The 21531-nt window shown below is 39.7% G+C and overlaps 1 protein-coding gene across 1 annotated transcript in view; it reads right to left on the bottom strand.

Annotated features, from left to right (window-relative positions):
• Positions 1 to 21531, bottom strand: part of SLC9A9 (solute carrier family 9 member A9) — a 321809-nt gene that overhangs the window by 164571 nt on the left and 135707 nt on the right. The window contains exons 7-9 of the mRNA XM_084638813.1: positions 19398 to 19533; positions 17007 to 17115; positions 8715 to 8803 (exon numbers count right to left, since the gene is read on the bottom strand). Of these exons, the coding sequence (XP_084494939.1) occupies positions 8715 to 8803; positions 17007 to 17115; positions 19398 to 19533 (334 nt within the window). The remainder of the gene's footprint in view (positions 1 to 8714; positions 8804 to 17006; positions 17116 to 19397; positions 19534 to 21531) is intronic.

Here is a 21531-nt window from a genome sequence, read left to right as displayed (position 1 = left end):
TTCTTCACATTAAAAAAATAAATCAAATCCATTAGTAAATTGTGAAATTATGTATTTTTCAAAGGAGTATTTAAATAATTGGATTAAACAACAAACCTGAGCCATGTTAACCAACACTTTCGGGATCTTATTTTTCTTAAGACAGTATTTAAAGTAACAGTCTTGGTTTCTGAAGACAAGAGCTATGTTGGTACACATTTCTACAGATGACTGAAACATGACATAGGTCCTTTAATAAAAGCTGAATGGAGAGTAGATGCAGGAAACTGAGAATAAAGGACACAGTGTAACTAACATCTAGAAGGTACAAACTTTTAATAGAGAAATTCTCACCCAAGAAACTGAGATGTGTTTTGCCTGTGTATCAATATCTGAGGAAAATTACCCTGGCCATTTGTCTTGTGTGTCCTGTTAGTCAGGGTAAGTGATGATTGTTCTGTCTGTAGCACAGCATGACATCATGGTGAGAGATACCTCCATTGTTATGTTGCGTACTACACTTTACTGCAAAGTCATGGGACTTTTCACAGCCAATAATAATGTATATCGTGCAAACCAGAACGGAGAGCAGACTTTTTTTAAAAAAAATCTGCTACCATAATTTTAACAGTGATTTAAAATCAATAAAAATGAAATAATTTAGATTTAAGGCTGCCACTTCATCCTTAATTTACTGCTTTTTCACTGGGTACTGCAGCTTGACAGTCCAATATCAGAAATGTAAGAATAGTGAATAATCTGTCATATTGTAACAAAGGAGCAAGATTGCCTAAGAATAACTCTATGAATTAAGTGAACTAGAGAGCTCTTGGTTTTGATCAGTAATGAGTATTAAGATTGGCTTAAACTGGGGGGGGGGAGTGTAGAAGGGCAGATAGACTTTTTTTTTAGGACCAGACTCAGCAATAATATTTCATAGTAAATGATTTAAAATCATGGAATTCTCTTAATCATACATGTGCATTGCTTAGTAGGTTTCACTGCAGTGAAAGGCTCTGTGTGAGAAAAAGAGAGGGAGGGCAGATACAGCAGTAACAGCTGCATATGAAAGGGTAATTTTAGGATTAGAAAATAAATTAGAAGAATTTGAAGGAATTGGAAAACAATTTTTGAACCACATCATAAGAGAAACTAAGGATAAAGAGCTTAGGGTGGAAAGGAAAAACAAAAGAGACATGGGGGAAAGTAACAAAGAAGTTTGTGTGTGTGTATGTGTGTTCAGGGGTGAGCAAGGTTTAGGCCTGGTCTACACTATGGGGGGAGATTGATCTCAGTTATGCAACTTCAGCTACATGAATAACATAGCTGAAGTCAACATACTTAGATCTACTTATCAGGGGGTCCACGTTAGGCAGGAGACGCCCTTGCACTTCTCATTCAGGTGGAGTACAGGAGTCGATGGGAGAGCGATCTGCAGTCGATTTAGCAGGTCTTCACTAGATCCGCTAAATCGACTGCCGATGCATCGATCACTGCTCGTTGATCCCCCAGTAAGTGTAGTCTAGTTTAATTAATTTATTTTATTTTTTATTTTTGACATGGGAGGGAGTAAAAGATCTACTGCAAACAAAAACTATGTATTTCAATTAAATGTTAGTAATTTATATAACACACCAATTCAGAGTTAATTAAAACTTAAACACTGTGTACTTTGTTTTAAAGTTATGTGTGCAATAGTGCACACAATCTGTTCAAGCAATTCCATGGCAGATTTACAGATGCAATTTCCATGACTGCATATTAGGGAAACATGCATCTGAATGTCCAGTGAGGTGCAATTGCATTCACATTATATTATTTGTGCATGTAATAGTGGAAATTGCATAGTTAGGACGGGGTTCAATCAACATTGTGTGGTTTATTGTCCATGAGAGTCTGAGAGAAAAATTTTTTTGGGGGGTAAGGGGTCTGGTCGAAAATTTTCCATCAGAAGTATTTGATGGAAAACTGGGGTTTTAACTAAATAATTTATTTTGCCTAAAGTGTCTGTTCTCTGCAGAACATTTTGATTTAGCTTAAATACCAAAACCCCCAATACATTTCAATTCAAAATGGTGCCACATTGTAACCATGGGTGTTGTAATCTTGGTTGCCTTAAACTTCCATTCTTCTCTATGGCCCACTCTCTCTGGCTGGACTACATCTTCCATGATACACTAAGGCAAGGGATTCCTATGCCGCATCCCCTCCCCTCACCAAAAAGGGAGAAAGTAGTATTTTCAAAATGATGCCTCATGGGAGTTGTAGTCCTGGATGCTTATATTCCCATTTTCCTCTGTGAGTTGGACTTTCCAGCTGTTTTACATCTTCCACATTTCATCTTACAAATTTAATTTTTGTCAGTTTTCCCATGGGAAAACAAACCCTTCTATCTTCTGACTAGTTTAGCCTATACCCTCAAACTTTTCAAAAACAATTTATCATAGAATGGTATAAATTGGAGATGGAAAAGACCTCTTAGATATTCCAGTTCCTCTCACACTATATTCCCTATAATATGTTGCCCTGCAATTTGTCCATTCTAGATTTAAACTGTCCTAAGGGATGAACCTTCCATTACTTTCTTTGGACTACTTTAATACATCATACTGTCCAAAAGATTTTCTTGATATTTATACTAAATTACCTGTTTCTGAATTTCAACTTATGACTCCTAACCTAAGTTGTGTCACCCTGAACAATTCCCTGTCAGTTTGTAGCATTTCTATGAGAACTGGTCAGGAAATGGTCTTTTCCCCCATTGTGAAAAATTTAGATGAAAAGTTTTTTTGTTTTGTTTTCACTGGAATTGAAAGACCTGAAACCTGTTTTTATCAATAAGCAACTGCCATCAAAATAAATATTTTAATGGAAAGTTTTCAGCCAACTCAAGTTTCTATTCTTCACATAATCATAAAAAATTACGATAACCCTTTTTAGTCATCTCTTAGCCAAACTACAGTATACGGCCTTAATCCTGTACTGCGATCTGCTAGCACAGGCCTCAGTGTCTTCACTTTATCCCATTGAATAACAGATCCCAGTGAAGATTGGGGCCTATATATTTCACTCTTAACCCATCCTCAGTCATCCTCTCCAATGCTCAAATAATTATTGTTACAGAAAAATTCTAATAAAACCTTTTGAGAAGACTGTTTGATTTTGACTCAGTTCTGATGGAACCAGGCTGGGTTCTGACTGAAACCTGCCTGGTTTTCTGCCAGCTCACCCACCCAGCTCCTTGGCAATCACAGGGCTTTTTGGGGTCTGCAGCTCCAGAGCAGCCCACCACCAAGTCTAAATGAAACCAAATTTTGAAATCCTCTGTGAATTTGAATGACCTTTCTCTAATTATTGTTCTACCCTCACATTTTCAGGTAATGGGGTGCCCATGTTGGAATATATTATACTAGATAATTTCCTTTTTTCTAAATGACAAGTGTTGGCTAAATTCTCACTACTAGAAAATGAGAAGCCCCAGGGATGTCTATATTTTGCATAAGATATTCAGATCCCTTTAGGCTCTTCACAGTCCATTAATTTTTTTTTTTTGTAAAAAAATAGGCATCGACAGTATAGGTTGAGGATAACACAGCAAATATCCTCAATCTAAATAGGCATCTACAGTACAGGTTGAGGATACAGCAAATATCTCCAACTGCTAACAAAACTAAAATTCATCCCCTAAACCACAGTAATCAATTCTGGGCCAAATCCTTTAGTCCTTTCTCAGTTTTTACTCTGTCCTTATTCTGGCAAAGCTCCATTTGGCTTCATCGAGAACAGTGGTTTTCAACCTTTTTTCATTTGCGGACCCCTACTATTTTCAAATGGAGGTGTGGACCCCTTTGGAAATCTTGGACTTAGACTACAGACCTATAGGAGTCCGCAGACCACAGGTTAAAAACCACTGTTCTGTGGCAACAACAATCTTTCACGGAACCCTTACACATAGTCCGCAGACCCCCAGAATTAAGCCAGAATAATGACTGTGTCAAAACTAAGTAAGGACTTCAGGATTAAAAACCATGAGTGAAGTGATTCAAACTTCTATTAAAGTGACAAATTACAGTCTTTTCCCCACCTAAACAGAGATATCATGTGGAACCATGGCTGTGTAAGGAAGACCGGTTGTAGCTAGCATTAGCCACAGTAACATCAATAATCCATATTTTGATTCACTGCTTAATGCAACATACAGACAATAACGTTGAGTAACAGTATTAAAAATTCCATATGGTTGCACTGCACAAACCTTTTGAAGTAGAAGAAATCCAAAGCTAGCTACAGTGACATGCTATGATTGAATAAGCCTTAAGGCAACTCTTCAGAGACCAGACACCAGCAGATACTAGCTCAAAATTTTACATTTTGAGAACTGGATGCAAGTAGAAAGCAGGAAAAAAACTCTGCAAACTAGGCTCCATTATAATATATTTTAACCTGTTTAGAGGCACCTTGCACCATCAGATTGCTGTTGATGCTATTGGGACCACATCCCATCCTGCTCTAACACCACAGTGGCAGGCAGAAGATCTGTAGCATCTGAACAGGGTGTGATGTTGAGCAATGCAAGAAGCTCAACCCACAGTATTATTAAAGGTTCAAGGACATTGCTCAAAGTGCTGATGGCAGGAATATGAGGGCACAAAATAACTTAGGAAATTATTTGTTTTTATTGTTGGAAACAAGAAAAGAAGAGGGAATTAAAAAAATATAGGAGAGGATAACAGGGTCAAGGGGACAAAATATTCTCCCCTCCCCCCATCTCTGATCATACTTGTTGTACGTATCGTCAACATTTCAGATGCCTGAATTCTAGCACCCCGAGGGAAACGGGGCAGAGAAGTTGTGGACATATTTCCAGTGGTCAAACGGATATTTAGCTATCCATGTACCTGGCTGATAGAGTGGTATCAGAAACCCACATCACTATCCATCATATTATTCTTAGAACACTTTAATGGAAAGCAGAGATTTGAGCTAAAACTTAGATCCTTTGGAGGAGAGTTCTTAATGACTCTCCAGAGGCAAACAGTGTGTGGAGACGCCTCCAACTTCTCCCAATAAGAAAAAAGACCTCTTAGCACTGAAGTCACAGGCATAGACACTGAAGCTACAGTTTGTACATCAAGGTGAAAGATGCAGAAAACTCTTCCAATGCAACCAGTCAAGCTCTGATTGACAGAACACCACACTGAGAGACGCCTCTGTGTCTCCACTTAGCTGTGCAGGGATTGCCAAAACTGCTAATACAGTTTGCTGGAGAATAGTCTGGAAGCGTCTCATCATATATGCCAGTACCACTGACCTGAATAGCATTTGATTTTTGACAACAGATTTGCATGAAGGTGGAGTAGCAGGAAGTCTTGAGAAATCTGAAGTGGAGTCCAGGGCAATTAGGTGCTTTGCCTTCATCCTGATAGGTGCTACAAATCCTGCTACAACTTCAGAATCAACACTTGGGCCAGAAGAGAACTGCATCAAAGCTATCAAGCAGGGTTAGCCCTAGGTTCCCCAGAGCCTTATGTATAGTAAGAAGAGCAGAACCTCATCCAGTCCCATTCCTGCCCCCAATTTTTGCATCTCTATGATATTTCCCAGCTGACAAGTTATTAGGAAGGCTACTGGGGGTACAGAGTCTCCCCAGCACATCAGGAGTGCAACAAGCACAGCAGCAGACCTGGGAGCTGGAGGAAATACCTTGTTATTGTGCAGTGCTGATGCCAAACTGCTGATAGATGGGGAAGGAGTACTGCAGGATGCCGGGAGAGTGGGTTGTTTGTTGGTAGATTTATTTTTAGAGCTGTCAGTTATTTGGGGTGTTTGGACATGAGAGCTATAGGCAGCATAGGCCCAAGGCTGCCACAGCTGAAACACCCTTAAGGCTTTGATACGTCCCCTTGGTTTTGACAAGCAGATGCAACAGAGCACACCGTCTTTGGCATGGAAGAGATTTGTTTCAAGGTACAGAATTTTGAAGAGTGATCCTGACTCCCAATGGGCCAATTACTTCACTCTGCACTGAAGTATTCAAAAGGCCTTTTGTAGTTGGATGTGAATTAGACTTATAGGCAGTTTCAGAGGTGGTTAAGAAGGAGCTGAGTTGATCCACTTGAGAGTTGTCCATCTGAGGTCACATAATTCATTGCAACTTGCAGTCACAGCTCATGTATCTAGCCTTCAGCCACAAATAGGGCTTGTCTTTACTACAATATTAGCTCAAAGTATAATTCAAGTGTTCCCCCTAACCCCGCTCCTGTGCTCACACACAAATCTTTTGCTTGAGTTAAGAGGCGCTTTAAACTCAAGCTAACTGGTCAGTGAGAGGATATGGGATAAAGCTCGAGTGTTGCTGATGCTTGAGCTGGTCATGGGGTAGAGATGCAGCTACTCTGTGCTGCTGTAAAATCATGCTGTGCTGCTAAATACAAACACTCCGTGCAGCTCGAGTATTACTTTTCAGGGTGACTGCTCTCAGTCGAGCTAGGATAGCTTGAGAGGGAGTTAGCTCAAGTGTATATAGCTCAAGCTAATGCGGCAGTGAAGACAAGCCCTAAAACATTCATCATTGTAGCCATTCATGAAGGTCATCTTCTAACCTCATACTTGGCTCAGCTCTTGGAGCTTGTTGAGAGGTTTCCCTTCAGCCACTGACTTTCTTACAAACAATTTAAAATGCAGCTCAAGAAAAAACAATCACCTCATATTAATACTTATCAAATGGCAATGTACTTGCTGATTTACAAACAAAACAGAGTACCTGCCCCAATTAGTTTACAAAATAGTTCAAAGACAAAATAGAACAGACACAAATAGTCAGCGATCTGTCTGTATGAGTTGGAGCTGGTGAAGGGGTCTAGCAGTGGTTGTCTTCTAAAGGCTTTGCAGAGAAGGGTGATTTGAGGAGGGATTGGAAAGAAGAGAGGTAGTTGTCTGGCGAGTTCTCTGGAAGCTGAAATGAGGGAGACTGTTCCAGAAAAGCAGTCAAGCAAGCAAACAAGAAGAGTACCTTGAGGGGAATGGGCTTCTTTCTAAGCCATTTATTTAAAAAAAATGTAATAAGTTTTCATGGACAAAAATGGATACAAAAGATCCACATTATAAAATACTATTCACTTCCCCAGAACAAAATGGTACAGAAGTGAGTCCTAGCAGATGTGGAAGCTCCTTGCTGTCAAACTGTCAGAGAGAAGGAACAGAAGGTTGAAGGGTACTGGGATTTGCTGGGCCTCACTGAGGTGTGTGACAGCTGTCCTGGACTTGGCAGTTTAACATTTGTTCTTTGATGTTGTCATAAATATAAAGGGACGGGTAAACCCCTTTAAAATCCCTCCTGGCCAGAGGAAAACTCCTCTCACCTGTAAAGGGTTAAGAAGCTAAAGGTAACCTCGCTGGCACCTGACCAAAATGACCAATGAGGAGACAAGATACTTTCAAAAGCTGGGAGGAGGGAGAGAAAAAAAGGGTCTGTGGGTCTGTCTTTATGCTGCCTTTGCCGGGGATAGACCAGGAATGGAGTCTTAGAACTTTTAGTAAGTAATCTAGCTAGGTACGTGTTAGATTATGATTTTTTTAAATGGCTGAGAAAAGAATTGTGCTGAATAGAATAACTATTTCTGTCTGTGTATCTTTTTTGTAACTTAAGTTTTTGCCTAGAGGGATTCTCTATGTTTTGAATCTAATTACCCTGTAAGGTATCTACTATCCTGATTTTACAGAGGGGATTTCTTTACTTCTATTTACTCCTATTTCTATTAAAAGTCTTCTTGTAAGAAAACGGAACGCTTTTTCATTGTTCTCAGATCCAAGGGTTTGGGTCTGTAGTCACCTATGCAAATTGGTGAGGCTTTTTACCAAACCTTGTCTAGGAAGTGGGGTGCAAGGTTTTGGGAAGTATTTGGGGGGGAAAGACGTTTCCAAACAGCTCTTCCCCAGTAACCAGTATTTGTTTGGTGGTGGTAGCGGCCAATCCAAGGACAAAGGGTGGAATACTTTGTACCTTGGGGAACTTTTTGACCTAAGCTGGTAAAGATAAGCTTAGGAGGTTTTCATACAGGTCCCCACATCTGTACCCTAGCGTTCAGAGTGGGGGAGGAACCTTGACAGATGTGTTGCAGAGTGTTTGTGAATCGTGACCCAAAGGCTCAACTCCTGAAAGCAGCTCCAAGTTCTCAAAAATACATACAATTGAAAGACTCAAACATTTTACTAGAAACAAACAGAAAACTGACTTTTCTTGCCTCCCAAATTGTTCACTGAAAAGGAACCTTGCAGTCACCGGGATGTTCTTTACTAGGCCACAGATTTCATGAGGGGAAAGAAGTCTGCCAATGCTGGAGACTGAGGGCTGGCCCAAAAACTCCTTTGCAAAAAAAAAAAAAATCCACATGAACCCCGTCTGTAAAACTGTTATAGCTTTACTCACTAGAGCTTTTGGATTTCCTACTACGCTTTGCAACAGTTTTAGATGGAAGCTACTGTAAATTATTACTAGCTCTACATCTTTCATCTTCTAGATGGATATCTTATATTTCTGGTCTCTCAAAGTCTAGATTATTACTTTTTTGCCTAGCAAGAGTATTGGCAAAATCTCTACAAATATCCTTCTCCTGTAATGAAGACATAAGCCTTTTCCTTTGCATTAATGAAAACCCTTCCAGGTATGCTGGCAGTAACTCTATATATTCATTACAGCACCAGAAGAGACAAAGTCAGTTATTTTTGTACTCTACCTGTTTAGTTCTCATTTTGGAATCTGGTGACAGATTGTTGTAGGTATAATGGGCCTGTGTGACGCCACAAAAAAGGACTGCAACAATTCCTGAAATGCAAAGAAAGGCCAGAATCAGCTACTTCTATTTTCTACCTTGCAGTAGTCAAAGGGCAGGATTAGCCTGCTCAAAAACTAATTAGATTGTGTTAAAAGCTTTTTGTAATAGAGAAATGCTAAGATATGTTTTACAATAATGTTCTTCAAACAAACTAGAATTTTGCTTTGATAGAAATCTTAGCAAATCCTCCCCTCTCTACATCCCAGACACTTCATTGCCATCTGCTTGGACCGTTTAATATAGAGTGATAACTGTATAACAACCTCTGATCACAGTCAGACTGACAGTTATCTAAGTTTGTTACTCAATTATAAGATAATAAAAATATAGAAATAATGAAACTGTGACATAGGCCAAAGAGGCAGGAAAAGTGTTAATTTTTCTCCCCCAAATGCATTTTTGAGCAGTGGGTGCTGAAGGAGTGCAGTATGAAGGCCATTTTGCCCTCTGCATGTCTGTTTGCCTTGCACATTGCACACTGCTTATTACAAGGCAAACAGCAAAACCCATCTTAAAAATACCACTTTGGTGGGAAAAAGCTGTTGCCCAGAATGACTGGGTCAGTGACTGTAACTGAGTGGCAATAATTATGTTTCCCCAGCCTGTGGGAGGTTATGAGGAGAGAGAAGGAGCAACAGTCTTATCACGAATATAAATGTACTCATATACGGTAACACTAATTATTTTTAAAGCTTCTCTTCCTTCCAAGCCCCATACTAAGGTGCTTAGAGCTGTTGATCATAAAGTAAACACAGTATAACAATTGAAGACATTGAAAAATTCACTGATAACGTAGCCTCTTAAAGTTAGACAAACATCAATCAAAGGGACCACACAGGGGAAAAAAGGAAAACTGTGGATAAATAAGTGGCCAATGGTGACTGTACAAAAGCATCTCTGGAAAAAAGAAAACTCTCTCTTAAACATGTGCTGCAACTAACTGAGGGGGAATGATCCTGGGATCCTCCCCGGTGAAAACATGACTGCCTAGTGGATGTAGGCCCCACTCATGTAAAGTGATCTTGGTGGGTGGACTCTCAGGGAGTCCCATTGACTTCAGTGAGAAATCACATGGGCATAGGAGCTCACACACTTGGCCTAAGAGAGAACGGTGAATCCCCAAAAAGCAGGTGGTGCATCTGTGTAAATATTAATCTGGAGAGGCTTAGTGAGGAGGTTTCAAATGTAGCCAGCCCCTTTATTGTAAGGGGCTTTAAAAAATAGCAGTGCCGATGTAAAATAATCCACTGTTTCATAAATAGTAAAAAATGCAGGGCAGGCTTAATATGATCACAGTTACTCAAGCCAGTGAGCAAATGAGCGGTGCATTCTGAACAAACTGCAAGCAATAGGATTGCCCTGCTTGCTAAACTTGGCTAAAAAGGGAGGATGAGGGATGATCCTGGGGATGGGACTGGCTAGTTTGTAGAAGCCTCAGATTAACATTTGCGATATTGAATGCTAATCAAAGCCTCTCAGATGTTTGAAATTGGGGGTATCAATGGCTGAGAAAGAGTGGGAAACATTTCCTAGGACCAAAATGAGGATGCAAAAAAAGGAAGGACAAAGTAAGAAGAAATATTTAAAAAATGACAAACATCATTTGAAGGAAAAAAATAAAAAGACTAAAGACTAAATAAAGTAACATGATTCTTTTACTAGCCCTTCCTCAGTTTTCTGACTCTCTTTAGACTGCTAGATGTAAAAGTATTGTCCAGCTGAAACCAGTTTTCAGTACTTTAAGTCTCTTTTTCTTTTCATTTCCGGGAAGACCTGAGGAATGGCATCAATGTGCCCTTGATGGAAGAAAGAAGAAGGAAGTAGGAAAAAAAATATGAACAATGGCACAAAGAACAACTGCCACCAAAGAGAAAATGAAAAACCAATTTTCCCATGCAGCAATGCAGAAATTCTCTTGGCTTCTGAATTCTATTCACCTGACTGTATTTCTATTGCAGTAATACAAGCTTCTGCAAACCAGGAAAATTTCACTGAGCTTTAACTGCCCTTTCTTTGCTTTTGTAATATTTCTTTTAATTCAGCACTGGGCTCATCCCCTCAGCTAGATCTATAGCGCAAGCGTCATTAGAGAGCCGTGCTGGGCACTTCAAGTTTATGTTAAGGACTCATTCTCCCAAATGGCTTCAATTCCTCTTCTAGGGTTTGCAGGGTGCCCTGTATTTTGTAGTCTAAAGCTGACGTGGGAATGTATAAATTCTCTAGGTTAATTAGTAGTATCACAATGTCCTCCTGTACAGTGTTATGGATAAATACATGCTCACACCATGAAAAGCCAGTTTAAAAAAATATGGCTAAGCAGGACTATTTCTAAATATCACTAGTCCCTGGGTCAACAATAAAAATGGAAATATGAATTTCCTGTTCAGTTTCCACTGCATGAGTCATCATTCTGCCAATTTTTTTTAATTTGACTATTAAATTCAACCATGCTTGTAAAAATTGATTTGTGACTGCCAAATACAATTGTTAATTAGAGGTGGGATAAGTGTCTATTTACTGTTTCCTGAGGCAATGTGAAAACTGGGTCCGTGGTATATAAAGAGCCTGACACTGATCTCCCACCAGGAGTACATTCACTAAATCAGTGCAACTATTCCAGTGAAAAACTGGAATAAGAGAGACCAGTATCAACCACAGAGTATCTGATACAGAGTGTGGGTTCTGGTTTGAGCCTTTAAGAGCCACCACCATCATTCTTCAAAATGGAATTTCATAGACCATATGAACCTTATTTCCAGGGGAGATGGAGTGCTTGCAGCAAGAAATTTATATGTTGCTAAAACAAGGCTTGCTGTGCACAGCCATGGCAGTTACAACATAAGATATATCATAAAGCATGAGGGGAAGTTATTGCAATGTGTCTTTTTAAGAGACTGGTGACCATATGCATGTTAATGCAACTACACAGGAAACAAGGCAAGAATTACCTAAAGAGGCAAACATGGAACTTTCCATTGTGGAAGGGCAAATTAAGTGAGGCTGGAAATTCTTTGACAAGTATTAAAATTGGATTTTGAAGAAAGGAATCAGCCTGACAGCAAAATGCTTTCTCCACTGTGTATGGGATATAAATTAGGCAATTGTATATTTTGTTCAAAGACTTAGCGGAATTGTCCAATTTTCTTCTGACATCTTTCAGTTTGATTCTGGACTGCTATCACCTACATAGCATGCCTCAAAGATAAAACTATTCACTAGTTCTTTTCTCATTAAAACATCAGATTCTGGAGCCAAAAATGTAAATGTCTGTCTCAGTTTCCTGCTAAATTAAATGCACACTTCTTGATTTTACTGAGAATGAACAATGTTGGAATTCTGGACAGGAGAATGTGATTAGATCTATCAGAGCAGAGAGAGTGAGAAAGTCTTTCTTAACAGTTGCTTGTACCTGTGGCTTTATTTTTTTGGGGATAGTAGTGACTAATTTACTTTTCCATTCCCTCCGCTCCTTTTTTTTAAAAAACTGAAAAAGAACACTAACTGAGCGCCTCAGCACCCATATCACTGAAGCAGAACTATGGATTAAAGTGAAAGATTTAGGAAGAAATGGAAAATTGGTTCATCAGTGCAATACAACAGCAATGATCTTTCTGAAGAAATTAAATTATTGGAAAATGTAATGTAATATAAAAAAATGAAAAACCTGATAATAAAAAAATGATAGCTATATGAACCAAGTCAATCAGCAGATAGCTAAACTCCAACTACGCCAACCTCTTTGATAATGGGTAATAAGATTTAAAAAAGTCTACCAGTCTAGTTGCTTTTTACTCCATTTGTGAAACACATAGGAATAGTAACAGCCTGTTAGCTGATGCCAGGCATAAGGAATCAGTCTCAATGAATTTTACTCCATTGTTTATACTGATAGTGGCAATTCATCTTAGGGTAAAAGATGGCAATATGTGATGCTGATAATGGGACTCATGCCACAGAAGAGGCAATTGCTATCCTAAAATGCATCACCGATGGTGTGCATTAATTTATAAGTAATTCCTTTACTGAAGGAGACAGAGACTAAATGTCCTTGATGGATCATTTCACAAATAGGCAAAAGGAAATTACTTCCCTGTAATTCTCACTCTCTAATGGCCTGATTTTGCAAGGTGCTAGACAGACTCAACTCCTAAAGGTATAACTTGTAACTAGAGCCCTGCATTTTGGCTGAGGAGAGCACTATGAGAGGTGTGCTCTTAATACAACCCTGGAAGTGACTGTTCAGGCCAAGAGGCTCTTATGTAACATAAGCATAGCTGCTGACTCCATGGGTGCGCCGGGGCTCTAGCACCCACAGAAAAAAAATAGGGGTTCTGAGCACCCACCGGCCACAGCTTTTTGGCAGTGCTGCTGATCAGCTGTTTGGCGGGGTCACCAATCAGCTGTTTGGTGGCTGGTGGGAGATGTTCAGGGGAGAGCAGAGAGCAATGAGTGGCAGGTGGAGAGCCTCAGGGAGGGGGGTGGAGTGAGGGCGGGTAGAGGTGAAGTGAGGGTGGGGTGTCAGGGGAAGGGACAGTGTAGGGGTGTGGTCTCAGAGCAAAGCAGGGGTGGAACACCCACTGGGAATAATAGAAGTCAGCACCTGTGAACATAAGCGTAGTCCACGGCATTGCTCCTTTCTGGTGGCTGCATAGATTTAACCTCATTTTAAATAGATTCCACTAGTTCGGGATTAAGAAATCAGATGCTTTCTCCTAAATTTGCATCTCTCATTGAGCAGTGAAATGTGCTGCTGGAAAGCTGTTAAATCACCTGATGATCTGTTAACCAGTAGAATGAACTCCACTCTGAAATATAACTAAAAAAAAAACATTGTGGAAAGATTTCAGAGTAACAGCCGTGTTAGTCTGTATTCGCAAAAAGAAAAGGAGTACTTGCGGCACCTTAGAGACTAACCAATTTATTTGAGCATAAGCTTTCGTGAGCTACAGCTCACTTCATCGGATGCATACTGTGGAAACTGCAGAAGACATTATATACACAGAGACCATGAAACAATTACTTCCTCCCACCCCACTCTCCTGCTGGTAATAGCTTATCTAAAGTGATCACTCTCCTTACAAGGTGCCACAAGTACTCCTTTTCTCCTTACAATGTGTATGATAATCAAGTTGGGCCATTTCCAGCATAAATCCAGGTTTTCTCACCCTCCACACACAAACTCACTCTCCTGCTGGTAATAGCCCATCCAAAGTGACCACTCTCTTTACAATGTGTATGATAATCAAGGTGGGCCATTTCCAGCACAAATCCAGGTTTTCTCACCCCTGCCCCCTTTTTCCAAAAACCGCACACACAAACTCACTCTCCTGCTGGTAATAGCTAATCCAAAGTGACCACTCTCCTTACAATGTGTATGAAAATCAAGGTGGACCATTTCCAGCACAAATGTACTGCCATGTAGACTGGTCAAACTGGACAGTCTCTACGTAAAAGAATAAATGGACACAAATCAGATGTCAAGAATTGTAACATTCATAAACCAGTCGGAGAACACTTCAATCTCTCTGGTCACACAATTACAGACATGAAGGTTGATATCTTAAAACAAAAAAACTTCAAATCCAGCTCCAGCGAGAAACTGCTGAATTGGAATTCATTTGCAAATTGGATACTATTAATTTAGGCTTAAATAGAGACTGGGAGTGGCTAAGTCATTATGCAAGGTAGCCTATTTCCCCTTGTTTTTTCCTATCCCCCTCCTCCCCAGACGTTCTGGTTAAACTTGGATTTATGCTGGAAATGGCCCACCTTGATTATCATACACATTTTAAGGAGAGTGGTCAGTTTGGATGAACTATTACCAGCAGGAGAGTGAGTTTGTGTGTGTGTATGGGGGTGGGGGGTGAGAAAACCTGGATTTGTGCTGGAAATGGCCCACCTTGATTATCATGCACATTGTAGGGAGAGTGGTCACTTTGGATAAGCTATTACCAGCAGGAGAGTGGGGTGGGAGGAGGTATTGTTTCATGGTCTCTGTGTATATAATGTCTTCTGCAGTTTCCACAGTATGCATCCGATGAAGTGAGCTGTAGCTCACGAAAGCTTATGCTCAAATAAATTGGTTAGTCTCTAAGGTGCCACAAGTACTCCTTTTCTTATTGTGGAAGGAGTGAATACAAGCATTTTCAGGCAAGGGTGAGAGAAGATGAAAGTTACATTGGAACTGGTTAAAAGCAAAGGGCTAAAAATGTCTACTTTAAGATGAAATGTCAATACAGTATTAATAGAGTTGTTGCATATGGAAAACTCAGCTTTGAACTTCTGAAGCTACAAGGAAGACTGCATGTGTTCTTTTTTCCTAACAGCTTCTGACAAAGGCCTTTCATAGAAACTAAGTGACAGAGGCTCAACCCTGCTGATAAATGAGGCAGGAGTCATCTTTGCCTCATCACGACAATGTAATTAAACAATTGCCAACTGAGACAAAGAAGGTGCATATGAAAAGAATTGCTAGTGCCAGAACTAAAAGGGCGGGGTTTGTTTTCCTTGCAATTTATGTAGGTGGAGCAATTTCCTTTTTTACCATCTATGTCAGTCCCTTTATTTATAAGCAAAGGCTTAACTTCCTTGTACTTTTCTGTTTTTTTCCCTTTAATTGGATCATGACTTTGCTTTCCACTCACTTTCTGGCCATTAAAAATAGTTAACTATGGCTACTGTGTCATTATAAAACCCCTCCGTGCCATCAGTAATTAGGGCTTTGATTTCTGACATTTTATATGTTAAAAAAATGAAACACCATCCCAAGTGACTAGTAGGAGAGAGTACATTATGTGTCACCATATTTGCAGTGTGATGTGAAGAAATGATATCTGCCAATTATTTGGATATGCAGTCTGCTCCAGCATTCTGACAGTGGAACTTGCCTTCAGTACAGCAGTGCCTGAAGCAGTGACAGCATCGGAGGCAGTATCAGTGTTTCCATTATGAACCCCGCTTTTCAGTTATTTAAAAATTTAGTAACACCATATTTGTTCCTGGCTAAAATGTGACACCCATGGATTCCGCTGGGGAGAAGGTTTTAAAATTCCTATCTTAGAAAGTGTGGGAAGTCACTCAGCTTAAAAACAAAGGATTTAGAAGTTATTCCATTTTTTTGTCTAGGTAAATAGCAGGTTATTAGAGGTAATGTTTTGAAAATGGCCAGTAACCACAACAGGACTAAAGAAGGCCTTGTTCAGGTTAAAGTTGGGGTTTTTTTGGAAAGTGATAGAGCCTGGCTCTCTTGTTTAACTTGGAAACACATTGGCATTCATCCACCTTTGGCATAGAATGGGACAGAAAATTGTGCATAAAATTAGGAAGAGGAGTGAGCATGCAGCAATTTACAACAAACCACACGCTGGTTTCAAAGTCCTCTGAACATACGGCTTATCACACAAAAGGCAAAATCCTGGCTCCATTGAAGCCAGTGGGAGTTTTGCCATTGACTTCAGAGTAGCCAGGATTTCACCCAGGCCTCACTGCTCCCCAAAAGCTTTACAACGATCATGTTCAAAGTAAAAATTAACAGGTCTCCAGCAATTTCTCCAGAAAAACTAAACGGGCTCTCTATTAATGCTCAGGCGCTCAGGTTTTCTTCTAACTTTCCTTGATGTGAATTATGGCAGTTCATGGTCAAAAATAACAGTATCAAAAACATCAATAGGCTTAAACTGTTATGACTCATATTCTTCCTAATCACATTATGAAATCAATCAGAGTCTGGGCATTGCACAGATTACTTCTGTGTACCTTTTTCATTGTGTATGAATGTGTTTACTTTTTCTCTGTGTTGAAGAAAGCAATTTCTGGCCATGTATTTGACTATGGTTGCACAAATGCTATCTCCATGTTGATGCAGCGATGTGTAGGCTATAAGTGGTTTTGGTCTGTCACTGGGCAGCCTGTGCCTTTCTCCGGATGCAACAGGGATTTGAGTGGGAGAAATAAAAAAACCACCAACCAAACAAAAACTTGTGCAAAAAAAAAAAGTCATTCAGGTATCTATGGATTTATGCCTGCAGATGGATGTTTGCAGCACCCACACATTTCAGCAATGACAAGAAGCAACTGGATTTTGGAAGATTCATATAAGATGTCATGCTCAAAATAGGTGTGCTGTTTTCCCACATCACAGATTTACTAAAAAGCCCCACAGTCTTTGCTTACTCAGGAAAATGCAACACTTACCTGTAAGACCAGCAGCTTCTGCTGACAGGAAGGCACTCCAAGACAGGAGGAAGAATAGGCCTGTTTCCAACATGGGGAACTCACACAGCTTTGTAAATTTTGTCAAGTGCTAAAAAATACTAAGGAAAAAAAATGAACAGCTTTGCACCCTAAATTCAACCTCACCATCATAAATGAAATAATGCACCGTAAAATTATTCAGCTGTATCATGCAAAGCACATAAGCATGTGCCTTCAATGGGACCTTAAGATTATACATGTTATTAAGTGCTTTGCTGGATCAAGGCCTAAGTGATTGAATTTAGCATTAATTTTCCAGCATTAGTCTACTTCACATATCTACTTCTATTTATATTAGCTGTTGAAATGTGCTCATGTCATGTGGTTTCAAAGAAATGTGGCTGTGAAAAGGTGATATGGCAACAACATGATCAAAAAGCCAAGTTGGTCCATGGCCTTCATTGTCTCTGTCAAAAGGGAAGGTCAACTTTACTATGTAGCCTTTAAATGGAATCAGTTTACAAGCATAATTGGTGCTTCAGAACTGGACTCTCAAAGGAATCAAGATGGGGAAGCTGATCAACACATTAGTGCTTTGTTTAGTCATTTATACTTGTGCAAAGTGAGTGTAAGTTGCTACTGTTGTGATTTGGTAGCATTTTTACACCAACAGATGTAAATGACTAAACAAGATGTAGGGAAATGGAGAATCACGCCTTTCCCAGTTTGGATAAGCTGCACTTTAATTTAGCTTGGCTTGTACCTTGTTTAATTACTGCTACTACATAAATTGTAAATTAAACACATATTGTATTTTATGTGAGCATCTCAAAATACTTTGCAAACATTAATTGTTATTGTACCCATTTTAAGGCAGCGTTCACCGAGGTATAGAGAAATTAAGGGCTGAATCCTCAAAGGTAGTTAGGTAGCTAACTACCTTTGAGGCTCTGGGCCCAAGGGCTTGTCTACACTAGAAACGTAAGTCACCTGTTAAGTTAGCTGTGAAACTGATAAATATGATGGCTAACAGCCGATGTAAGTAATGCAATGTCTACACAGACACTGCATCGACCTAACTACACTGACATAAGCCTTACGCTTCTTGTTGAGGTGGACTTATGTTGGTGTCGTAGGGCACTTACATCAGTGGGAGCAAGGCTGTAGTGTGTACACTGACATAATTAGCAAAAAGAAAAGGAGTACTTGTGGCACCTTAGAGACTCACAAATTTACTAGATCATAAGCTTTCGTGAGCTACAGCTCACTTCATCGGATGCATCCGATGAAGTGATGTTGCAACCGATGAAGTGAGCTGTAGCTCAAGAAAGCTTATGCTCTAATAAATTTGTTAGTCTTAGTCTCTAAGGTGCCATAAGTACTCCTTTTCTTTTTGCGGATACAGACTAACACGGCTGCTACTCTGAAACCTGACATAATTAGGCTGAAGAAAGCTGCCTTATGTCGACCTAACTCTGTAGCATAGACCAAGGGTAAGTATTTTGCCTAAAGTCCCACAGTGAATCACTATCAGAGTTTAAGATAGAACCCAGGACTCTTGGCTCCTTTTGCCTTTTCCACCTAGTAGACAACACTTCTTCTGATTTTTATCCAGTTACATTATATTCCCACACAGTTGTATGGGTCAGTTAAAATATAGCAACTGCTGGGGAGGCTGAGTGTGGTATGAAGCAAGGGTTTCATTACATGAATTTATGTTAGTGTCAGGTGGAACAGTACAGGAGAATTTTTATGTCATGGTGCTTTAATTTTCTCAGGAATGCTAAAATACTAACAGGTACTTCGTAACCTGTAATCCCATGACTTTGTCAGTGGCTGTGAGCTCTGTCAAGGAGGTGAGCTCAGTCCTTGGAGTAAGGCTGTACCGCACATACTCTCCTCCCCTCCCCCAGTCTGGTCCAGTGTGGTGATCCATTCCTCGTTGATTGAAAGGATTGGTCAGCATGATAATGTTTTGGGGAGAAATAAAATAAATGGGGAAAGACAGAGGGATTTCAGGAGAGTCTCCCAAACAACGGAATTTGGGGTCCAGTCCTGCATCTTTTACTCATGTGAATAGTCCTTAGGCACAAGGGTAGTCTTATTGAGGTCAATGAGACTACTTACAGGAGTAAGGACTATAGATTTTGGGCCAGACCCTCAGCTGGTTAAAATCAGCTCTATTGAAATCATTGAACCTGTGTTGATTTTCTCCAGCTGAGGACCTGGCTTTGTTTACAGAGCCTCTTCAAACCCATGGTCAAGAAGTTCAAGCTCAAAGTAAAGATGGTCAGTCTTAAAACACAGACAGCCTTAGAAGTTCTTTTCAAGGCAACCAGACTTTCAAACTTGCAGAGTTTTTTCTGATTGAAAAACAATAAAGGATATTAAAGCTGTGACAACAGCGTATGAGGACCCCATTGCGAATGATCCAGCAAAGATTCCCAGGAAATTCCACACAGACTGGAAGAAAGCAGCAGCATCAAATGTGTTAGGATTCTCCTTGGGACTGTAAACAGATATCGAACTGAAAAGAAGACAAGGGGGAGAGAGGAAAATAATGAATTAAATCACATTATCGTTATAGTGAAATCGAGTGTTAAACATACCCACTTTGTAGGCACTCACAATGCAAGAGAATGCTCCTCAGGGCTGTTAGCAAAATAGAAAGGCAAGAAAAAGGAGAGTAGGAGGAAAGGGTTTATTTTTCAAGGCAATAACCTGAGAATCAGTGGTTTGCTGCCAGTCACTAAACATTTGTATACTAGGACTGTCATAAACAATATTGTTTCCAAGCCAGCTAGGCATTAAACTATGGTAGATGTATAAAGAATATGCAGGGAAAATAGATAACTTTGAATTATTTATTGGCCATATGTCTTCGGAGCTGTTATATATTCACAAATATTTCTGGTAAAAAGTGCATTTTTATGGCTGAGGCACAAATGGGCGATACAAATCACAGTATGTACCAAATCTTCTGAAGTGATGCTGTCATAAACCACAAACTAGTTCCCTTCCCTAGCATAACCCTTCGTAAACAAAACGGTGAACATGTCAAGAGCTGCAGAGTATGAAACCCCAGAGAAAAACAAGAGGACTGTTTTCCCAGAGAAAGAAACTGCTGTAGTTGCCAGAGGTCATCTTTTATATCCAGTCTCTGGCTATAACCATCAAGATTATTTTCTTATGGGAAATTACTCCACCAATGGCAAGGCCATATCTTTAAACATTTTTGAGGGCTATTTACTACTAGTGACTTGATGCCCAGAATGTTAATGATACCGCCAAGTATGAATGTATTTCTGCTTGTTGTAACATAAAAATTAACAGATGTGCTGTAGCCTCAAGCTTCACAAATACTAATTAAGCAACGTTTCAGATTTTTGTGGTTCTGTTGCTTTCGACACTTGAGGTCTTTTATGCTTACTGTCAAAGAAAATAAGTGATCTTGGCAGTGGATTTTAGAACGGAGTATGCATTGCTGTAAAATTATTGGTATTTTAAACATTAAAACTAGATGATTTTAAATTGGGGTGAATATTTCATGCTTATGGACGTGTTCTTAATGTTCATCTCTGCAACTGGATGTTTTCTGTCTGGACATTAGGCAGCAGAGATGCAGCTCTGTATTCAAGATTTTTCTGAACAGTTGCACTCATTTAAGTGCCTCCAAATGTTACTCAGAGACCAGCAACTAGGCTACTCTCAGACCTTATCTCTTGGTTGGTCAAGGATATATAGAAAGGGAAGTTAACATGTGTGAATAAGAGAACAATCCTTAGAAGTACTGAACTCCTCGTGGCTGGTGCTCACCACTTGTCTGGATCTGAACCTAAAGTCTTACTTTTTTATTTTAAGCTTTTAGTGTGCTCATTACCTCACTCTCTTGCCACACATGAGAACACATAGCACTTAGTGCTATGAATTTTGAAAGCATTGTACGTACACTAATTAAGCTTCACATAATTCTAGTGATGTAGCTAAAGTAACAGTTACAATTCCAATTTTACATATTGGAAAACTGAAGTGACTAGTTCAAAGGTCACACAGACAATCAGTAGCAGGGTCAGAATCAGACTTTCAGAGCCCTTGATTTTTGGCCCCAATCATCTAGACCAAGCTGCCTCTTGAGGGCAAAGGGGATGATTTAGTATTGATAAATATTTTATTTGACTCAAAGTGACACATTCTTGTGTTACACCTGGCTGCATTGTGATCATCACTGTGGTCATTAAGCAGGGTCTAAGAAGTGCTGTACAGAAAAGTGCAAATGAGCAATGACTTTCTAAACCCATTCACTGAGAATGTGAATATGAATGCTGTAAACTCTCTTACATACAGAAAATTTCAAAGCACCAGAAGCTGATATTCTTACTCATGCAGAGTAGCACTTTCTTTCCAAAAATTGTCTTGTTAACATCAATGGGACTATCTGAGGACCTTTTGAGGAAGCATATCATATTCTGGCCCTGTACCATTCCATCCAGTATAAGTGCCAACCAGTGCATGTGTATGCCTGGGA

This window comes from Lepidochelys olivacea (genome assembly GCF_965140295.1).
Source record: "Lepidochelys olivacea isolate rLepOli2 genome assembly, chromosome: 9".
Classification (NCBI taxonomy): domain Eukaryota; kingdom Metazoa; phylum Chordata; order Testudines; family Cheloniidae; genus Lepidochelys; species Lepidochelys olivacea.
This window is presented reverse-complemented; position numbering and strand designations above follow the sequence as displayed.